The 22,949-nt window shown below is 43.8% G+C and overlaps 1 protein-coding gene and 2 long non-coding RNA genes across 3 annotated transcripts in view; 2 read left to right on the top strand and 1 right to left on the bottom strand.

Annotated features, from left to right (window-relative positions):
* LOC307220276 overlaps positions 1–3,098 on the top strand; it is a 32,351-nt gene extending 29,253 nt beyond the window's left edge. The window contains exon 2 of the long non-coding RNA XR_013840810.1: positions 2,339–3,098. This is a non-coding gene — a long non-coding RNA (uncharacterized lncRNA). The remainder of the gene's footprint in view (positions 1–2,338) is intronic.
* On the top strand, positions 79–2,023 carry LOC307220269. The gene is made up of 3 exons (XR_013840802.1): positions 79–141; positions 532–646; positions 1,001–2,023. It is a non-coding gene; the product is annotated as an uncharacterized lncRNA (long non-coding RNA).
* On the bottom strand, positions 280–18,564 carry LOC307220243 (sodium-dependent neutral amino acid transporter B(0)AT3-like). The gene is made up of 12 exons (XM_079983967.1): positions 18,197–18,564; positions 15,625–15,765; positions 13,830–13,967; positions 13,243–13,424; positions 11,995–12,105; positions 11,097–11,209; positions 9,845–9,973; positions 9,309–9,459; positions 4,814–5,018; positions 3,649–3,808; positions 2,044–2,200; positions 280–541 (listed from the first exon to the last, which is right to left on the bottom strand). The coding sequence occupies exons 1-12, from the start codon at positions 18,393–18,395 to the stop codon at positions 359–361; spliced, it is 1,869 nt and encodes a 622-aa protein (XP_079840093.1). The 5' UTR covers positions 18,396–18,564; the 3' UTR covers positions 280–358.
* Positions 18,565–22,949: the final 4,385 nt, after the last annotated feature.

Raw genomic sequence — 22,949 nt, 5'->3', positions numbered from 1 at the left:
TGTAATCAGCCCCTAGCAGTTTCCCCCTTTCTAAATCTCATGCACCGAATGGCCTTTAGGCAAAGCACTTTCTTTCAGTTTCAGCCCCCACACCTGCAATATAGGTATAAGAATGTGGACCTGCCTTATATGGTTGGCATAGTAAGACTTACTAGATAATTTATGTGTTATGCATTATGAACATTCCTAAATGTTATATATAAAGATGCATTTATTTAGAAAATGGTTTTACGTAGAAATCCCTACATTCTTACTGAGTGAATACCTTAAATTTGAGGATACATGTGTGGGTTTTTTTATTGGACAGGATAGGATGGGGAAAACAAGGGTGACCAGATCGCTGAAACAAAAGTTAAGATCAGGTGCTACCAGTGCTGGTGTCTGGATGTATTATTTGTAGCAGTTTCTTTTTCAACACAATTCTCCAAAGTTGATAAATGGCTCCAAAAGGGATCATCAAGCATGGTACAGTTTCAAGCATCTCAGAGATGACGACAGCCCAGGGAGGATACTTTTTTGACTCTTTTGCAGGAAAATGTACCTTTGGGAGAAACAAATGTATTGCATGAAAGCCACACTGAACAGCATCATCTTCTATGCGTTTACACAGAGGTAAATCCCATCAGGTTATATGGAATGCTCCCAGGTAAGTGAAGACAGGAATTACAGCTTGTTAATACTTCAAAGTGGGAGCTAAGCAAAGGTTGGCATTATTCCAAAAGGGAAAGGGAAGACTCCTGATGTTTTGGGACTACAACTCCCATCATTCCTAGAAAACAGGACCAGTGGTCAGGGATGATGGGAACTGTAGTCCCAAAACATCTGGAGGGCCGAGTTTGGGGGTGCCTGCTCTGGAGCAAATTTTGGGATGCCATGGGAGGAGGAGAGGGGGGAAAAGCCCCATTGTGCTAGTGGTGTGTTGTGTGTAACAAAAAACACTGTTTTTATGAATGCTCACTCCTGTCACACGAAATGGTAAAATCTCTCTGTTTTTATGTAGGCTGGGACTTGATAGCAAACAGTTATCATCAAGGCTGATCATCTGAAAACTCATGAAGCTGAACAGATCTGGGACTGGTCAGTGTCTGCATGGTTGACTAGCTAGGAACCACATGGCATCCATCCGTCTTGGGAGAAAGTGGAAGAATGTGCCTTTGTGGGTAAAGTCAAACCATTAGAGAGTTACAGCACCTACTGTGGCTGTACAGAAAAAGCATGTTTGCTGCTACAGGTGTGCTATGGCATTCCTTTCTGCATCCCACCCCCATTGGTCATTCCTCCTCTGTCCACTACTGTGGATACACACCCTAACTGTCTTTCTCCAGGCAATACTATCTTGTAATAGGTACATACGCAAGTTTGCTGGCTCAGTACACGTACAGCAAACACACACCTCCTGTGCCCCACAAAGAAGAAAACACACCAGCAGGCATGTAGGGTTCTGTAAAGCCTGTTTTAGCTTGGTGTCCTAGAGGGCAAGAGCCAGGATCACTGTCAAGCCCTTGGTGGGCTGTAGTATATGACTGATGGCATCTTTGGGCTTGGTGTGAAAAGGATGTCTGTTTATTCAACCTGCTTTTAAGTTGCTCCTCAGGAATGCTCTTAGAGCAGCTTACAGCAGAGTAATAAAATCAAAATGTAAAACCATTTATTAAATGTCCGGCTGAAACAAAAGAGGCAGGACATTAAATAAAAAGGCCAACATAAAGCATCCTCAGTTGATTATACTTAATAATTTTATTATTTATACCCCGTCCATCTCACTGGGTTTCCCCGGCCACTCTGGGTGGCTTACAGCATATCTAAAAAAATCCAGCATTAAAAATCTGGTGAGGTTAATTAGCTGCAGGACCCCCTGTAAGCCCTAGTGAACCATCGGTGATAGCCCAGGAATTCTGTGCTTAAGCAGAGCATCTTTATCAATTCAGGAGTTGAATTGAGATTCAGGAGTAGCAGCAAGATTGGAGTGAGAGCTGAATCCCCCCCCCCCCATGAATGCAAATTAGGGAAAGACTAGTAATGACTTGTATAAAGGTAACTTACATAATTTGGGTTCCAAGTATTGTAGCTTGATGGTGGCTCAACAAGTACATAGAAGAAGAAAATTAGGAACATTGTCCCAGTCGAGAAAAATAGCCACATTGCCTTCCAATAGCATTTTAGTGGTCTTCCTATCATCTTTTCCACATCTGCACTGAATCTGTTAATGAAATGGATATATTTAGTGAGGGATCTGTGGACAATTCACTTGCATGTAACCTTATTAAAAATGAAGCCAGCTAAACTTCTGTTTCTCCTCTGACCGCATGCCTGCTCATCACTTGAACAAGTAGAGCAGCTACATAAGCATCACTCAAAAGAGGGAAATGCAAACAAAAGAGGATTCAGGCTTGCATAAAACGTTTGCGTAAAACGTTTATGTGCTAATTTAGAAATGATTTTTGTGACTGAAATAGAAATGTATTACATGTCTCCATAGTGGGGAAGACTGATCAGCTAGCCTGTTCCATCTCCTTTCCAGGTGTTAACTTTGAAGCCCCTGCTCTCCCTGCCTAGGGTTCTTAATCTTTTAAACCAGAGGGATTTTCAAATCAAGGACTCCCTCAAATAGATATCTATCCTCTCTGACAGCTGCTTGGGCTGTTAAGAAGGCCATATGCACCCTCCAAAATCAAATGATCTTTTACACAAATGAATTAAACACAACAGATAGGAAACCTTTATCCTATTGCAACTTGTGCGGTGTATATCGCCAAAGTATGCATAAGGCTGCAAACCTTAGCTGGGATCTTATTCCCACTGTTTGCAATGGATTTTATTTCTGAGCAGGGAGACATGTGATTATACTTCAAATACAATAAAAAGGTATCACTTGCTGTACCTAGGCCAGGAACAGATCTGGCAGACACCCTCACTTTTGACTTTCCTGCTTCACTTAAAAATCAGATCTTCATTGCTCTTTAATGTTTTGTTTAGCCAGCCACTTCCACAATTATTTGTACTGTTTGCAATTGTATTTTATGTTAATGTTGCGCATCACCCCAGTGGTTTTTTTTGGCAGTACAGAAATGCTTTTCTAAATAAATAGACTAAATAAAGGTTTGTTGCTTAGAGTGTTGTTTTCACAGGATAAAGGAGGGAAATGGAAGTGTCACACCTCACCAGCTTATCAGTGGGCTTGGTTCTCATGATCCCTATGATAAGGGGTGCTGGTAAATCTGGGTCCTGGGCCATACCACTTCAAATAGCAATGGCTGTTGGCGACTGTACCTCTTCAGACTGAATGGCCCTCATATTAAACATAACGGCTCCCCCCATGGATGAGTATTCAGTTTTGAAACACAACTCACTAAAGCAGTCTGAAGCAGTCCAGATTAGACACCAGTTTACCTTGTATACCCTCTTCAAGCATTAGAGTTAGTTTCCATGTAAGTGGGGGAGCAGGTGGGGGGGGGCAAGGCACTCTATCACTAAAAAATCCTGATTTGCATCACAATATGTAGGTGGATTGCCTAGCTTCTCCATAGTGTGTTCATTTCTCAATAGAAATGCTTAGTGATGAATACAGCCTCAGGTGTTCATCTGCCTTGAGCTGCTTATGCACCTAAGGGCTTATCCAGATACATATACGAAGAAACATAGCCATACCTTTTCATTCCATAAAGAAATGCAACACCCATCACTTCAAAGAAAGCAATGACTAGCAAAGGCATGGTCCCCGCAAAGGCATCAAACATCTCAAGCCAGTAGTTTCCTGATCTCAGAGCAAAAAGCAGGCCCAGCAGAAAAGCAGAAAGGCATATTAAACCTACAGACAACAACATTCATTAGTCAATTAACACAAATGAAATAAAAGAAAACCTAACCATTGGTGTTCACATGTGCGTTTATAATCAATCCCAACATGTCTGTTCCGTTCTTGCCAAACACCCAAGTTTTGCCACTCACCTATCCTTAATGGTTAATGAGTGCAATGTGGCATCATTAAGACTGTACAGTTTCTGCTCACCAGATTATTGTTATTGTTGTTATTACTGTTTATTAATTTATATAGTGCCCTTCGGAGATAGCAGGGCAGTTCACAAGATAAAAATACAGGATAAAAGCACATAATAAATAGAACAAAAACAAAACAATCACCCCCGCTCACACAAACACATTTAAAAGGCCAAAGAAGAAGAGGAGGAGGAAGAAGAAGAAGAAGAAGAAGAAGAAGAAGAGTAGTAGTAGTAGTAGTTTGGATTTGATATCCCACCTTTCACTCCCTTTTAAGGAGTCTCAAAGCAGCTAACATTCTCCTTTCCCTTCCTCCCCCACAACAAACACTCTGTGAGGTGAGTGGGGCTGAGAGACTTCAAAGAAGTGTGACTGGCCCAAGGTCACCCAGCAGCTGCATGTGGAGGAGCGGAGACGCGAACCCGGTTCCCCAGATTACGAGACTACCGCTCTTAACCACTACACCACACTGGCTCTCTCTCTCCCAAGGCCTGTTTGAAGAGGAACTTTATTTGCCTGACACTTAAAGATGTATAATGAAGGTGCCAGCCAAACCTCCCTGGGGAGGGTAATGAATCTGGAAATAACGTATCTTGAAACAACAGTAGCAGCTAAGAGAATGAGCAATGAGCCAGGATATTCCATCGAAATACTGTCATGCCCACAAACCCTATCTCAGCCCCCATCTGCAATACAGAGATAGTATTAAGCTACTGTTATTTACAATAGCTGAAATGATGTACAAGAAGCACTTTGAACCACATTAATCTTGAGCATGGTTAACATCAAAGAAAAGGATTTGAGGAAGATGCCTTACCACATACAGCCTCCTTGCATATGTATCTAGACACAATGCGAGATTCTGTGAGAGGCGTCAAGATACTTTGAACAAATCCAAACATGGAAGATATACCAAGACTGAACAGCATGAGAAAAAACAGAATTGCCCAAGTGTTTGATCCAGGCATCTTAATGACGATTTCAGTGAACACAATAAAGGACAAGCCGGTTCCAGAAACACTCTGCAAAATTCACAAATAATGGTAAAAACTGTCAGATTGATTTCTAAATGTCATCTATTCTAATGAAGAGGCAAAATGTTGTATTACTCAACATTTAGCCAACATCTGGAATAAGAAACAGTCATTACCGATCTTGACCTGGACCCTTGACACCTGAGATGTGCATTTTTGGGACTCACCATGCTTTAGTGGTATTAAGTTGCTGTAATCTGTTTTTAGTGTTGCATTTTAAATCGTTGTCACTTGGCCTGGGAGCTAAGGGTGAAGGAAAGGTAATAATATAATAAAAGCAGCCACCGAAGCTCACAGGTTGCTTTCTGTGGCTCTTTTAGTGCTCATACGTGCAGACACAGATATGGTTTGTGTGTAACCCCACCACCATTCTGAGTAATACCCCTCCCCACCTTCTCACTATATAGAAGGGTCTGGTGACTTCTGTTTCAGTGTATCTGAAGAAGTGTGCATGCACATGAAAGCTCATACCAAGAACTAACTTAGTTGGTCTTTAAGGTGCTACTCCCCTTCATGGATCACTGCCTTGCCATGGCGAAGGGGCTTGAAGAACTCAGAGAAGCTATGAACTATGCCGAGCAGGGCACCCAAGATGAACAGGTCATAGTGGAGAGTTTTGACCAAACGTGATCCACCTGGAGGAGGAACCGGCAAGCCACTCCAGTATCCCTGCCAAGAAAACTCCATGGACAAAGACAACAGGCATATAAAAGTTATGACGCTGGAAGATGAGCCCCTCAGGTCGGAAGGCGTCCAACATGCTACTGGGGAAGAGCGGAGGGCAAGTACAAGTAGATCCAGAGCTGATGAAGCGGCTGGGCCAAAGCCGAAAGGACGCTCAGTTGCGGATATGCCTGGAAGCGAAAGGAAAGTCCAATGCTGTAAAGAAAAATATTGCATAGGAACCTGGAATGTAAGAACCATGAACATGGGTAAGTTGGAGGTGGTCAAAAATGAGATGGCAAGAATAAATATTGACATCCTGGGCATCAGTGAACTAAAATGGACGTGAATGGGTGAATTCAGTTCAGATGACCATCATATCTACTACTGTGGGCAAGAAACCCGTAAAAGAAATGGAGTGGCCCTCATAGTCAACAAAAGAGTGGCAAAAGCTGTACTGGGATGCAATCTCAAAAATGATAGAATGATCTCGATACGAATCCAAGGCAGACCTTTTAACATCACAGTAATCCAAGTTTATGCACCAACCACTGGTGCTGAAGAAATTGAAATTGACCAATTCTATGAAGACTTACAACACCTTATAGAAGTGACACCAAAGAAGGATGTTCTTCTCATTATAGGGGATTGGAATGCTAAAGTAGGGAGTCAAGAGATAAAAGGAACAACTGGCAAGTTTGGCCTTGGAGATCAAAACGAAGCAGGGCAAAGGCTAATAGAGTTCTGTCAAGAGAACAAGCTGGTCATCACAAACACGCTTTTCCAACAACACAAGAGACGACTCTACACATGGACATCACCAGATGGGCAGCATCGAAATCAGATTGATTATATTCTCTGCAGCCAAAGATGGAGAAGCTCTATACAGTCAGCAAAAACAAGACCTGGAGCTGACTGTGGCTCAGATCATCAGCTTCTTATAGCAAAATTCAAGCTTAAACTGAAGAAAGTAGGAAAAACCACTGGGCCGGTAAGATACAATCTAAGTCAAATCCCTTATGAATACACAGTGGAAGTGAGGAACAGGTTTAAGGATTTAGATTTGGTGGACAGAGTGCCTGAAGAACTATGGATGGAGGCTCGTAACATTATACAGGAGGCAGCAACGAAAACCATCCCAATGCAAAGGAAATGCAAGAAAGCAAAGTGGCTGTCCAATGAGGCCTTACAATTAGCGGGGGAGAGAAGGCAAGCAAAATGCAAGGGAGATCGTGAAACATACAGGAAATTGAATGCAGATTTCCAAAGAATAGCAAGGAGAGACAAGAAGACCTTCTTAAACAAGCAATGCAAAGAAATAGAGGAAAGCAATAGAATGGGAAGAACCAGAGATCTGTTCAAGAAAATTGGAGATATGAAAGGAACATTTCGTACAAAGATTTCCATAATAAAGGACAAAAGTGGAAAGGACCTAACAGAAGCAGAAGACATCAAGAAGAGGTGGCAAGAATACACAGAGGAATTATACCAGAAAGAAACGGATGTCTCATATACCCCAGGTAGTGTGGTTGCTGACCTTGAGCCAGACATCCTGGAGAGTGAAGTCAAATGGGCCTTAGAAAGCACTGCAAATAACAAGGCCAGTGGAAGTGATGGTATTCCAGCTGAACTATTAAAAATTTTAAAAGATGATGCTGTTAAGGTGCTACACTCAATATGCCAGCAAGTCTGGAAAACTCAGCAGTGGCCAGAAGATTGGAGAAGATCAGTCTACATCCCAATCCCAAAGAAGGGCAGTGCCAAAGAATGCTCCAACTATCGCACAATTGCACTAATTTCTCACGCTAGCAAGGTTATGCTTAAAATTCTACAAGGAAGGCTCAAGCAGTATGTGGACCGAGAACTCCCAGAAGTGCAAGCTGGATTTAAAAGAGGCAGAGGAACCAGAGACCAAATTGCAAACATGCGCTGGATAATGGAGAAAGCTAGAGAGTTCCAGAAAGACATTTACTTCTGCTTCATTGACTATGCAAAAGCCTTTGACTGTGTCGACCATGGCAAACTATGGCAAGTTCTTAAAGAAATGGGAGTGCCTGATCACCTCATCTGTCTCCTGAGAAATCTCTATGTGGGACAAGAAGCTACAGTTAGAACTGGATATGGAACAACTGATTGGTTCAAAATTGGGAAAGGAGTACGACAAGGCTGCATTTTGTCTCCCTGCTTATTTAACTTATATGCAGATTTCATCATGCGAAAGGTTGGGCTAGATGAATCCCTAGCCGGAGTTAAGATTGCCGGAAGAAATATCAACAACCTCAGATATGCAGATGACACAACCTTGATGGCAGAAAGTGAGGAGGAATTAAAGAACCTTTTATTGAGGGTGAAAGAGGAGAGTGCAAAATATGGTCTGAAGCTCAACATCAAAAAAACGAAGATCATGGCTACTGGTCCCATCACCTCCTGGCAAATAGAAGGGGAAGAAATGGAGGCAGTGAGAGATTTTACTTTCTTGGGCTCCATGATCACTGCAGATGGTGACAGCAGCCACGAAATTAAAAGACGCCTGCTTCTTGGGAGAAGGGCAATGACAGGCCTAGACAGCATCTTGAGAAGTAGAGACATCACCTTGCCAACAAAGGTCCGTATAGTTAAAGCTATGGTTTTCCCAGTAGTGATGTATGGAAGTGAGAGCTGGACCATAAAGAAGGCTGATCACCGAAGAATTGATGCTTTTGAATTATGGTGCTGGAGGAGACTCTTGAGAGTCCCATGGACTGCAAGAAGATCAAACCTCTCCATTCTGAAGGAAATCAGCCCTGAGTGCTCACTGGAAGGACAGATTGTGAAGCTGAGGCTCCAGTACTTTGGCCACCTCATGAGAAGAGAAGACTCCCTGGAGAAGACCCTGATGTTCGGAAAGATGGAGGGCACAAGGAGAAGGGGGCGACAGAGGATGAGATGGTTGGATAGTGTTTTTGAGGTTACCAGCATGAGTCTGACCAAGCTGCGGGGTGCAGTGGAGGACAGGAGTGCCTGGCGTTCTCTGGTCCATGGGGTCACGAAGAGTCGGACACGACTAAACGACTAAACAACAACAAGGTGCTACTGGAAGGAATTTTTTTATTTTGTTCTGACTATGGCAGACCAACACGGCTACCTATCTGTAAATGGTTTGTGTGTGTCTCTGCAGAATTATAAGGGGAAACTTATCAAGCTGGACTAGAGTTCTGGTGGGTACCCTGAGCCCCATCTTCTGTGTGCAAGTATTTGTGGCTAAATAAAGTGGCCATAGAACACCCCAGTAACAGTAGTTGTAGGGGGGATGGTGGATTGTGTTTCTTCGGAGATAACCAGGCAAACAACTTGTGGTCTCTGTGCACTCATACATATGGGTAGAGTAACAAGCTAGTTTACCAGAGACAGTGCAGCTGTATGAAGCCAAAGAGCTAAACACAGCTCTTCTGAAAGAATTTCCTGCCTGGGCCATCACATCAACGGTAGCTGAAGACCGAGGGCTGTGACCCCCTTGCAGCATGGCAGAGGTCCAGCAGAGAAACTACAGAAAAATGCCGTGGAAGCTGCAGAAGCCTTCATGGAATGTGACCAGAGAAGGAAGCCCCATTCATTCATGCAATGCAAGTACAATACCTTATCAAGGAAATACTGGAGATCACAATTTGCCAGTTTGAGAGATGCCAGTTTATTGATATCTGTTCCATTCAAATAACTGAGCCAAAATGTGCTGCTGTCTACAGTGATGTTGTCTTTCCTGAATGCCTTGGTGATGCTTTTAACATTTCTGTCAGTAAAGTCAGGAATGATATGAATTATTTGCATTGCCACAGTCCCTAAGAAAAACAACAGCAATTTGCTTCAAATAGGGGCAGGCCAGGGGCCAAACGGGTTTATGCACAACCACTGACGTGCACTGGGACCAGAAACGCAACCCCCATACAAACAGGAAGTTGCCTGTATACCTGAATTAATGCATATGCACATGGAACATGCAAGATTGTATACTTTGTGTTCTATGCTACAATCTTATTTTAATTCTGCCCTCTGGGGTCCCCTAAACTGGTTTGGGGGGGGGGATGACACAAAATTCTAGACAATGAAAAACAAAAATTGTGAACTTGGACCAACGCCTTAAATTGGTTCCTAACTGTGAAACTTGAACAGCTCACCTTTCCAAGCATTCTTTATAGGCCACTGTTGCTTTGAACCCCAGAATCGAAAAAATTGGGATTGATGCAAACAAAGAAGTCAAAGAGTTTATTGCTGCTATCATGACAGCATCCAGTTCACAGTCATTACTAGGAAAAACAAGTACATAACAACCCGATTAAACGTTACAAAGGCCAGCACCGAGTCTGTAACGTCTAATGTTATACATTTATTATTTTATTTGAAGTACTTGTACTCTATTCTTCACTGAATATTTTGAATCCCAGAAGAGTAAAACAAAGCAATTGACAGATGGCATGTGGTCGCAGAAACTAAATAGCTGAAGGCACTACTGAAATATGTTGGTTTTGTCATTGTTATTATTATTAATTTCTTTATTCGCTGACAGGACTCAAAGCAGCTTACAGTTTAAAAACATGAACCACTAGAGAGAAAAAAATCATTGAAATACAATTAAACATGGATAGAATGAAAACTATAAACATGTAAAAAAAAATATGTTTAAAACCTACCAATAATTACAATAAAAATTGTCCTCAATTTTTGTGTGTGGGAAAGAGAAAATAAGCAGGCAGCCCTAGAACAGAGTCTGAAAAAGACAAGGCCTGACTAACCCTCTGTGAAGATCCAATGAAATGGCACTGGGGGTTCTAGAAATCTACTGGGGGGGGGAGGATCCATCTGAGTGTTGATGCTGTATATTTGTATAACTAAAGCCTTTTGATACAGAAATGTCAGTAAGACTCTTCAGATCTCATTCAACAGAAACCAGCCCTGGTGCGTGCACTGGAATCCCTGAAATCTCTCATCATTCTGGGACTGGAGAGGGCCCAGATATTATACATTTATCACATTTAGAGCTCACTTTTCTCAAAAGGATTCCAAGGTAGCATACAAGCAAGTTATGCTGTTTTATTCTCACAGGAACCTTAAGGCATAAGTTATACTGAGAGCATGCAGCCGCCTCAGTCACTCGCCTTCTCATTATTGCATCTCAAACGTAGCTGAACTTTCCCAGCACTGGCATTGCAGAAAGAACAATAGAGAGCATCTTTGGGTTACTCACACAGGGAAACATCAAGAGAACAGAGCCAGCCGCTTTTCCTGGGCTCCAGTGTGGGCTGAATGAGAACTGAGTCTTGCCTCCAGAGATCACTGAGGCGCTATCTCATAGAAGTTTATTTGACTGCGTCAAACAACTCCTCTCCACATTGTGAGCGAAAGCTAACAAAACTGCAAGATTATACCTACATTGACGGGTTGTAGCTTGAATATGCTATGAGTCCCCCAAATCCTAAAGAAAGAGAGGAAAAGATCTGGGTGGCTGCATCAAGCCAGGCACGTGGATTGTTGATCTTCTTGAGCTGTGAGAAAGACAGAGAGAGCTCAGGGCTAAACACATTATTAGTCTCATAATTCTTGTGTATATTTCACTGATACAGGCCTTCCTGACAAGCAGTGGAAAATTAGTGTGTTTTCTGAATTCAACAAATTCAGAACAGAACAATGCATTATACTGGCAAACAAGTGTTTCACAAACTGCCTGCTGGGGGCTTGTTGGAGGGGGAGAATCAGTGTGTAGGAGAGAGCGCTTAACTCTTTCCATGTTTGGCGATAGTCCCTTACAAATGCTCACTAGAGTGCTTTTACCTTCACTTGCACATCTTCCAGTCTTGGACCCTGCCAGACGGAGAAACAAAAAGCAGCCCAGGGGAGCATTTGTAGGGAAGAATTGGTAGGCATAGGGAGGATTAAGTACCTGCCCACTGGCTTCCTCTGCAAATGCATCTCTCCATCTCTGCATTCGCCCCAGCATTACAAGTCAAATACAGAACTGGGACACCCCGTGCTTGCACAATGAAGTGTAGTTCTGCCCTGTCTTCCGAAAAATAAGATTTGACCCAGGGTTGCCTATATTCGTGAATTTTAGAAAAGGGCACTTTTTACACAAGTTTCTGTTCTTCACAGATTCCAGAGGGAGTTAACAAAGTACAATTGCCAGAATATGTGTGGATCCCAGCTAGTATTAAGTGGTAAACAAAGAAGCAGCATGGAGGAAAGTTCAAAGTTCAAAGCCACCTCTAAAAGACCAAGTCAGACTTTCCGTACATCATCTGGAACACCAAGGATCAATTGAATAAATACTTGCATTAGGAGTCATGAAGTAGAGTAATCCGTGAACAGCTCCTGGGAGAGTCAGTCCATAAATTAGGAATAATGTTAGAATTAGGAAAGAACATGGGGCTGTAAAATATATTGCCTAAGAGGAAGAGCAAAGCAGAGAAGAAAAAAGTGAGTGTCAGGAAGAGGTTAAGGCAATACCATGAAACAGATACTGTGCACTCAAAATTACTGAACAGTTGCAGCTAAATCCAACTCAGTGATAAACTGTTTTTGTTTAGGGTGGTTTGAGGAAATGCAGAAGCTCATGCATGTGTGTAAATCACCACATAATGGTGCCATCCAGTGTGGTGCAGCAGTGGTTAACATGGCAGACTAGAATTGAGGAAACCTGTGGAGGTGTGCTCCACAGAAGTGCAGGGAGGTGGGGGAAGTGCAGGCAGTGGGGGCCCACTCCCAACATTTTGTCTAAGTTGGTGCCTACGGCCATGAAGCTCACTGGTGACCTTGAGACAATTCTCCAGTCCAACTGACTGAAAGATTGTGAGCAGATTGTGTGCAAGAGGAAAGAGAGAGTAGCTTGAACTCTTTGGATGAGAAGTAAGATACTAATTAAAAAGGCAAGCATGCATTTTTTCTACGTTGCAGAGAAAAAAGGTAGAAAACACATTGTGACACCTTAAGGACCAACACTGTAGGTCCTTATTAGATGCATAAAGTCACCAGAGAATGCTGGGTTTATCCATACATCCAGATTTTCCTGGACATAACTGGGATTCGTTCTCCGAAAATAATAACTACAGTAAAAGTTAAAATGTAAGGGCATATGGTAGCCAAAAAGCTCAACATATTTGCCCAAAGAAGCAATATATTATTCAACTGACTATTCATTATGACGTTTTATGACACAGTCCGAGTCAGGCCATCTAAACTGCTGTTCCATCCCAAGGTGCTTTAGCCCTGCAGTGTAATGGGAACACTTGTGTTCCTCATAGTTGCACTTTATAGCTAATTAATCCATAATTTTCTTTCTCATTTGCTTTACGTATTGCTGATCAAACACATGAAAAAAAATACCTCCTGCATATGGATTATAACCTAGCCTCCTCGCAGACGTATTAGTTTTCAATGGGCAGGTGCCTTTTAAAAATATGACAGAACATTCATTCATGTGAGCTGCCTTCTGTCTCACGTGGTGCAGTCCAAAGATGGCTTTACCACCTCAGTAAGGACCAGGTCAGTGAAATACAGGTGTCTGGTAATAATCCCTGCTCACCTTTACAGTCGATTCAATTCCTCGTACTGTAGAAATGTACACAATTAGCCAGCAGGATGCCAAACATAAAACCAGCCACCACTGAAGCGGACCGCTGTTTCCAATATCTGTGCTTATGTTTAAAGTGTACCTATACCAGAAATAATTAGTAGGTGTACTTTTGTGACATTCTTCAATAAGTTCTGAAATAACAAGCACAGAAGGCATTATCAAAACAGATGGAATCATAGAAGAGTTGGAAAGGATCCTGACGATCAGGAATATGCAGTTGTCCCATATAGAGATCGAACCTGCAATCTTGGTGTTATCCGCACCATGCTCTAACAGACTTTCCTAATATGGTGCCATCCAGATGTTTTGGACTAGAACTTCCATCAGCCCCAGCCAGCACAGAAAAATGGGCACCTGTAGGGCTTTTGCTTATCCCAATCTGTAGCTAGGGCCAAAGAAGGCATGGCAGGAACACACCTGGATCTGACAGTTGCTGACTGTGGCAGAGTTGGACAAACAATTTAATGCAGTGGTTGAAGGATACATAGAAAAGCAGATACTAATAACAGAAAGCAGCAAGAGACTTGGGAACTCACCTGGTTTGCTGGTATCTGTTGGGCAGGAACTCCAAGGTAACGGGTTTCGGAAAGAATTTATAAAATACCACAAAATCCAGGCCAGAAGCATATTATAATACACACTCACTAGGAAGGACACTATCAGAGAACTGTAACCTGTGGAATATACAAGCACATGCAGAACTGGCATGAACAAAGGCAATTGCTGTTTAACGTAAATATTGCAAGAGCCTGATTCACACAATGGAAAGATCAAATCCAATTACTACCTGAACTCTGGCAGTCTGGAAAAAAACATTGCTCTGTGAATTAAATGTTGGTGCTAACGAACTGGGTGGGGGGAGGCAATTCCCATTTTGCCTCAGGTGGTGAAATCACACAGGTTGCCCCTGAGTGGCTCTGTTTATCTTCTACACAGATAGGCATGCAACTGCCTGAGTTTACCACTACTAGGATGCGGGTAGCACTGTGGTCTAAACCACTGAGCCACTTGGGCTTGCCGATCAGAAGGTCAGCGGTTCAAATCCCTAAGACGAGGTGAGCTCCCATTGCTTGGTCCCTGCTCCTGCCAACGTAGCAGTTCAAAAGCATGCCAGTGCAAGTAGATAAATAGTTATCGCTGTGGTGATAACCACAAACTGGGGGAGGGGAGGCAATTCCCATTTTGCCTCAGATGGTGAAATCGGACAGGCTGCCCCAGTGGCTCTGTCTATCTTCTAGACCAGGGGTCAGCAAACTAAGGCCCATGGGCACGATCAGGCCCGATTGCCCTCTGGATCCGGCCCACAGACAGTCCTGGAATCGCCGCTTGGATCGGCTTCATTGTTCAGGCAGTGCCATTTTTTTTGCAATTTTTTCCCCGGGTGCTTTTCCCCCTCCCCTCCCCTCCCTCACACACACCATGGCAGCGGCGCCTCCCACCTCTTGGCTTCTCCCCGCCCTGTGGAGGAAGGGAGCTGGGCTTTGATTGGTGCCAGCAGCCAGCAAATCTGAAGCCTTGAAACCTACCCGCTGGCCTCTCCGTCCATGGCTGCACTGTGGGCAGCGTGACAGGCACGGGGCTTTGTCTGGAGCTTGGTGCGCCTGCTGGCCCCGCACCTGGTGCCCGAGAAAGCTGGCCCAAAAAGGAGAGGCGCTGCCACCGCCACTGGCTTCCAACCGCAGGCAGAGTGGCGGAGGACGTAGGAGAGCAGGGGGAGGGGCTGGAGGAGAGAGAGAAGCCCCCCTCCGCGGGGTGCGTGCACACACATGCGCGCAATTTGGCCCACCTCAAGGTCTGAGGGGCAGTGAACCAGCCCCCTCCTAAAAAAGAAACTGCCTGAGTTTACTACTACTGGGAAGCGGGTGGCACTGTGGTCTAAACCACTGAGCCTCTTGGACTTGCCAATCAGAAGGTTGGCGGTTCAAATCCATGCAGCAGGGTGAGCTCCCGTTGCTCTATCCCAACTCCTGCTACCCTAGCTGTTCAAAAGCACGCCAGTGCCAAGTAGATAAATAGGTATCGCTGTGGGGGGAAAGTAAACAGCATTTCTGTGCGCTTTGGTTTCCATCATGGTGTTCCGTTGCACCAGAAGCGGTTTAGTCATGCTGGCCACATGACCCAGAAAGCTGTTTGAGGACAAACACTGGCTCCCTCAGCCTGAAAGCAAGGTGAGCACTGCAACCCCATAGTCGCCTTTGACTGGTCCTTTACCTTTTACCCTACCACTACTGGGTTTGCTATCACACCCTCATGTAGCCCATGCATTTTCTAGGAAGGAGCAATGATTAGAAGATTGTATAATCACAAGTAAAGGAAATTGCAGAAACCTACCCAGTCCTCCCAGGTAAGGTGAGATGTGCCACCAGAGTCGAATGGTGCCTTTTTTCAAGCATTGCCCTACAGCTAATTCAAGAAAAAATACAGGGATGCCTCCCAACACAAGCGTGGTGATGTATGGAATCAGGAATGCTCCTAGAAACACAATTTCCAAGCACAGTTAGCTCATAACAGTGGCGTAACGTGGATTGCCGGCGCCCAGTGCGGGAAAGTCCCCTGACACCTCCAGCCAAGTGGGGCCTTGCTGTGCCAGCTGCCTGCAGAGGCATGTCTGGCCAGGCCAGGCCACACTGGGGATGCCCCTTGACCACCTCCCTCCATCCATGCCTGTACTCCATGGGTCTGGTCTGCTTTGCTGGCTTTGCCAGGGTGGTGAAGCCAATGCCTGGTGGGTGGGTGCCTGGTTGTGCCCCCTCAGAATTCTGCACCCGGGGCTCCAGCCCCCCCCCCCACTATGCCACTGCTCATGCCCTCCTCCATCTCTAACTATCTACTAGTATTATTGTCATACCAGCAGCATCTGTTAGGTACGTATGTTGTACGTAAAATAATTATTAAGTAAAGCAAACAAAGCTGTAGCAGTTGACTGAGTTGACTGAGCAGTTTTTTTCATATGGTGATCAACTGAGGTAAGAAAACCTGGGGGTGCTTCTTAACTGCTATGGCTCCCAGTTGTGGCTCTTGAGAAATCTAGTTCCATGAAGGGGCAAGGATTATTACAGCTAAGGATTATTAACTACACCCTCCATTGGGGAAGCTGTGATGTTGATATCGGATTTGAATCAGGATTGCCCCCTCCGATATAAACTGTATGAGGGGCAGAGAAATGTTGTAGATAGAGCTAATCATGTTCTTCCTGCTTAGGACTGTGCAAAAAGGCAATAATATACAACTAATTGTTAGCGGGTTATTTTTTTTTACTGTGGCATGCATTGAAAGCACATTAAACTGCATAAATTAGACCTGCTGTAGAAGATCTAGAAGGTGAAAGTCGTGAAAAAATTGCTGTTTTTGCAGTTACATTTTAGTTTGTTTTTATTCATTTTTTTAAATTCTGGAATGGTGGGGGGGGAGTTCTGCAAATAATCCATTCTGGACAATGCTTTTATGATTCTGTCATATGATACTTCAAAAACTCAAGTATCAAGCATTTATGCCTCCCCTACCAGTCATTTACCCTGTCCCACGTTAGTGTTCCTAAAGTGGTAGAACAAATGGCCTTGTCTCTTTTGATTTGGCAGTGTTGTTTTCTAAAACCAAAGTTAAATCAACTTTGAGGGGAATCAGCTAGAGTCAGCTCAGGTGTTCATAGCTCCCTTGGTCTATGTCTAAATTATCTGCCTTCCTTGAGAAGCAGAAAAGATTAACAAAAAGTTACTTTGCTGCTGCAAAGGAAGTTGCTCTTGGACAAAGTAGCTTGTTTCTAATTTCTTCATTTTTCAACAAGGAATAATATGTATCTTAAAATCATTTATCAGTGTTAAGAGTCAAAGTACAGAAACACCACGTTTAAAAAAAAGTTTGGATTTGATATCCCGCTTTATCACTACTCTAAGGAGTCTCAAAGCAGCTAACAATCTCCTTTTCCCTTCCTCCCCCAGAAAAACACTCTGAGTTGAGTGAGGCTGAGAGACCTCAGAGAAGTGTGACTAGCCTAAGGTCACCCAGCAGCTGTATGTGGAGGAGTGGGGAATCGAACCCGGTTCACCAGATTATGAGTCCACCACTCTTAACCACTACACCACACTGGCTCTTATTGTCATGGTTGCCTAGAAGCAAGGCTATTTATTTTATCATGTTTCTTGCCAATAAAAAAAACCAAACACTTTAAAAAATCCATGTCCATTTAGTCAGAGAAAGTAAACAACTTGATTCACTCAGGCACTAAATCCATGCAGTAAAACCAAATCAATCAGTAACAATGGATAACAATCCCAACAAGACTTAAAGCTTGGGTTGTAAGTCATTCAGTAATACTATTAAGCTCTGCATGCAAATCGTAAGAGTTGCAGTGAGGCATTGAAATTAATAGAAAAATTAGTGACATATTGTCCTCACTGTCTCTGTGTTGTTTTGCTCTGTGCACTTAGCCATCTGTCATTTAGGAGGAAGAGCAGGATATAAATGGAATTTTATTTTTTTTATCCAACCCACCAAAAAAAGTACTTCCAACCCTTTTACAGCTTCTGTGACAGTCTCCTCCCTCTAGCTATCATCTGCCACAGCTGAGGCCATCAGGTGGAGCGTAGCAACATTTAAGTACCTTTACAGCTGCCTCTGCAGAGCCATTTTAGGCCACCTTTGTTCATACCTCTGGCTTTTTTTGCCATCTCACATAGAGCCCCTTAATCTCCCTTAATGGCTCACAACCCAGGCTAACACCTCACTGGGAGGCTAGCCTGGCTATTCCAAGAATTAAAAGCACTGATTAAATTTTAACAGTTGCTGGATCCAGAGATTAGAGGAGTGTGGCACACCCCAAACACATATTATTTTAGAACAAGAGGAGGGTGTCATAGTTTAGTCTGAACACAACTAATCAATTAAAAAGTGGGTTTTCTCTTACCTCCTCCGTAGGTTTGGCACAAGTATGGAAAACGCCACACATTTGCAAGACCCACAACAAATCCGGAACAGCTTAAAAGGTACTGGAATTTACTATCCCACTTGGGCCTTTGTGAGTGTTTAGAGCTGCTTTCGGGTTGATCAGTTGCCATCTTTACTTTATACTCTTCAACACTGCCTTCGGGTTGATCAGTTGCCATCTTTACAACCTCTTATTTTCCTTTCACCACATATTTCTCCAATATTAGTAGCAGCCAGGCAACTGAACCTCCTCACTCACCATGTAAGCAGCAGGGGGGGGGGGCAGAAGAGGTATTCTGAACAATGGATAGAACTTCCATCTGCGACATCACACCAAAGAATCCAGATAAAACAACCTAGCAACCTACAGCCACACAAATTACAGAGTTGAGATGAGGCACTTAAGTTAACAGAAAAATTCTTACCTCTTGGAAGCAGTAAATATATAATTTAACCCTTTCAGTCCAAACTCTAAATTGTATTACTTTTCCCAAAGGTTCCCTCTTTCCCTAGCATAGGTAAAAAAACCACACGTTTGGTAAGTTAAAAAATGGTTTACTTACACACTCTTCAAAGGTCAGGTTCATGTGTTTCATATAAGGTTGCACAGGCAGTAATATTCACCTTAGTTACAAAGCGGCAGAAGTTCCTAAATTACTGGTAGAGGAACTCAAGAATGGATGCTGAGAGCCATGCAGTTGAGCTGGAGCAACCAACTCAAACCTCTCCACATGCTGAGCTTCTCAAGTAAACTGGAGAACAAAGGCTTGATTACATAGTTCCTTCCAAGTTGAGGGGAAGTAGATAGTGAAGCCTGACAGGATAGCATACTCTATGGTATTAACCCCTTCATGCCTTAATTAGACTTAAGCATGTTGGTTATGTGAAACTGATTATCCCACAAACCCCTTCTCAATAAATGAACCACTGGGAGTCCCATCTTAACTCAAAGGTTCTCAAAACAGTCTCTTGGTCGAGGACTGGTCAGAATATTGACTGTCATTTCTTTGGTTTGATAATACGCCAATTCAACAAGTCCATCTTGTACCACATCATACACATAGAGGTATTTCACCCCAATATGTTTGGTTCTTGCATGAAACGTCTCACTTTCCAAGAGTCAGCATCAGTGTAACCTAGTAGTTTTGGATTGCTGTTGACTTGCAGTTTACAGTTCATGGCTTCCTTTAAATATCTAGTAATTCCTTGCATATCAGTCCAGTCCTTCTCAGTGGGAGAGCTAACATCCCTGCTTAAAATAACCGGCCCACGAGCAACCCCAGAACTGAGCCTCCTGCTCAGCGAGTTTGCAAACGTTGCGCTAAACAGGCGCAGTGTGGTGCAAGGACTCGCTTCTGTGGTGCCGGAAATCGCATCTGTGCAGACACCAGAAATCGTGGGCCCATGGAAGGATCTCCGCTGGAGTGAACCAGCCCAGGCGAGGTAAACCTTGCCAACCCCTGGATTAAGTACATGTAAAGCACATGACTTCCCCCAAATCCTGCAAACTGTGCCCCCCTGGCCCCGCCCCACCTAAGCTACAATTGCTTAACACCCTTTGTCTCCATCTGCTTATAGGAGACAAAATGCCTTTAAGCAAATTGTAATGAATGAAACTAATCTGGAGAGAGTGCATTACTTTCCTTATGATTCCTCTTTTCTTGTCTTGCCTCTCCCATTCTACATTTGGCTTTGCAGTAAAAGATAGAAGACTTAGGGAAGACAGAGATTGAACCTTAAAAGAAAACTAGCAAACATTTCCAGCTCCAACATTTCTTTCTGTGTAATTAGAGAAAGCACATCTAAGTCCTGTCATTTTAAGAGCTCTGCCAAGAACTGATGAAATTCCTGTGTGCTGCTAATATTGGCTCATCTAGTGCATTATTGTCTACTTTGACTAGCAGTGACTAGATGTCTTTCCCATTATCCTGCCACCTGATCTTTTAAACTGGAGATTGAATCTGGGATGGAAAGCATGGGCTCTGCTACTGAGCTATGACATCCCACTGCCACCTCCCTTTATAACTTCAAAATAGCAGAACAGGTGACAAGCTGAGTCATTCATACAAATGTCTGTCATTTTCAGCATTCAGTTCAACATACAGTTGCAACTGAAATTATTCAACTCCCATTGCAAATCAGGTTTAACAAAATTTACAGACTTTCAGCTGTTTGCAATGAGCAAATCAAACAAAAGCAATTGAAATAGCTCAACACAGAATAGATAGATAGATTCTTTATTGTCATTACACAAGTGCAACATTGCACAGTGCAACGAAATTGGATGTCATCCCTTAAAAAAAAACAACAAAAGCAAAACAGCAACAACAACCAAACAAACCACATTCCAGCCACACCCACACCCACACCCATCAAACTCCCAGGTCACACTATCGAGTTACAGCATTCAAAAAGGCCACAGCTCTTGGATAGAAACTATTTTTCAGTCTATTTGTCCTTGACTTGATGTTTCTATATCTCCTGCCAGAAGGCAGTAGTGCAAACAGACTGTATCCCGGGTGAGATGCATCCTGCAGGATGTTGTTTGCTTTCCTAAGACAACGGGAACCGTACAGTTCTTCCAAAGATGGGAGAGGATGACCAATAATCCTTTGGGCTGTGGTTATGACCTTCTGGAGCACCTTCTTCTCCCTAGCTGTACAACTGGAGAACCAAGCACAAATACAGTATGTGAGAATGCTCTCTATGGAGCCTCGGTAGAAGGACACCAGCAGTTTCTCACTCAGATTGTTCTTCTTTAAAAGTCTGAGGAAATAAATTCTCTGCTGAGCCTTCTTCACCAGAGCAGTGGTATTTGCGCTCCAAGTCATGCCCTGATCGATAGTCACTCCCAAAAACCTGAATTCCGCCACCCTCTCCACCCGTTCCCCGTTGATATACAAGGGCTGAATGACCGCCTTTTTTGTCCTGTAATCCATCACCAATTCCTTGGTCTTAGCTGTATTAAGAGCCAGATTGTTCTCTCCACACCAAACACAGAGCCGCTCCACCTCGTCCCGATAGGCGGACTCATCCCCTCCTGAAATGAGCCCCACCACCGTAGTGTCATCAGCAAACTTGATGATTTTGTTGCTGGAATAGATGGCTGTACAGTCATACGTATAGAGAGTAAAGAGCAGGGGACTCAACACACAACCCTGTGGTGAGCCGGTGTTAAGGCTAAGGGCTTTGGACATATGTGACCCTACTCTAACCCTCTGAGAACGTTCTGACAAAAAATCCAAAACCCAGAGACAGGTGGAGTTGGAGAGTCCAATCGCCTCTAGCTTGGACACCAGTCTATGGGGGAGGATAGTGTTAAAAGCAGAGCTAAAATCCACAAACAGCAGCCTCACATAACTCCCCGGCTGCTCCAGATGGGACAGAGCAGCATGGAGAGTGGTGGTGATAGCGTCTTCTGTGGATCTATTTGCCCTGTATGCAAACTGGTAGTTGTCAAAAATTGGTGGAAGACAGGAAATAATGTGACGGCGCACCAGTTTCTCAAAGCACTTCATGATGATTGGAGTCAGTGCAACTGGTCTGTAGTCATTCAAACTACTGATTGTGGGTTTTTTAGGCAGAGGAACAATAGTTGACGACTTCAGGCAGGGTGGGACAATAGACTGGTGTAAGGACTTGTTGAAGATCTTAGTAAAGACCCTCGCCAGCTGATCCGCACAGCCCTTCAACACCTTTCCAGTGATGCCATCAGGTCCAGCAGCCTTCCTCGGATTCACCATCCTCAATACCTGTCTCACCTCGTGCTCCTCTACAGTGAATGAGGGGCCCCTATGGGCTGGTGGCTGTAATACCGACGTCTCAGGTGGCTCCCTCTCGAAGCGAGCAAAGAAGAGGTTAAGCTCCTCCGCCAGCAAAGGGTCACCGTCGACAGCACCAAGGTTAGGTTTATAGTTGGTAATATGCTGAATCCCCTGCCACATCTGTCTTGTGTTGTTGCTCCTTAAATTATCCTCAATCCTCTGTCTATAATCCAGTTTCGCCCGTCGAATACCCCTCTTCAAGTTTGCTCTTGCCACACTGTAAAGCTGCACCTCGCCCGACCTGAAAGCCCTGTTTCTTTCCCGCAACAGGCATTGGACCTCTCTATTCATCCAGGGTTTCTGATTGGGGTAAAACCGGATGGATTTATTTACTGTGACAGTGTCTGTGCAGTGATTGATATAGCACAGAACTGCCGCCGTGTGCTCCTCCAGGTCTGAACGATCGAAAATATCCCAATTGGTTCTCTCAAAACAGTCCTGCAGCTGGTGAATAGCACCTTCAGGCCAGATTTTAACAGTCCTTGATATTGTGGGAGCCCGTTTCCTGAGTGGGATATATGTTGGTACCAGGAACAGAGACATATGGTCGGACTGGCCCAAATGTGGCAACTGTAAAGCCCTATAGCCGTGATTTACATTCGAATAAACTTTATCCAGTGTCTTGTCCCCTCTTGTGGGACATTTCACATGCTGATAGAGCGTTGGGAGCACTGTTTTAAGTTCAACATGGTTGAAGTCTCCCGCAATGATGTGCACAGCTTCAGGATACTTGTCTTGCTGGCTGCTGATAAGGCTCTGCAGGCATCCCAAAGCCAAGTTGGCATTAGCATCTGGTGGCACGTACACACCAGTTAGCATAACAGCTGTGAACTCCCTAGGGAGATAGGCTGGTCTACATTTAACAGAATCAAAACAAGCGGTAAAAAAGAAGAATCAAAACTATGTATA

Source organism: Podarcis cretensis, assembly GCF_951804945.1.
Source record: "Podarcis cretensis genome assembly, chromosome: 7".
Taxonomy (NCBI): Eukaryota; Metazoa; Chordata; class Lepidosauria; order Squamata; family Lacertidae; genus Podarcis; species Podarcis cretensis.
The sequence above is the reverse complement of the archived record's forward strand: the minus strand, read 5'-3'. Positions and strand labels throughout refer to the sequence as shown.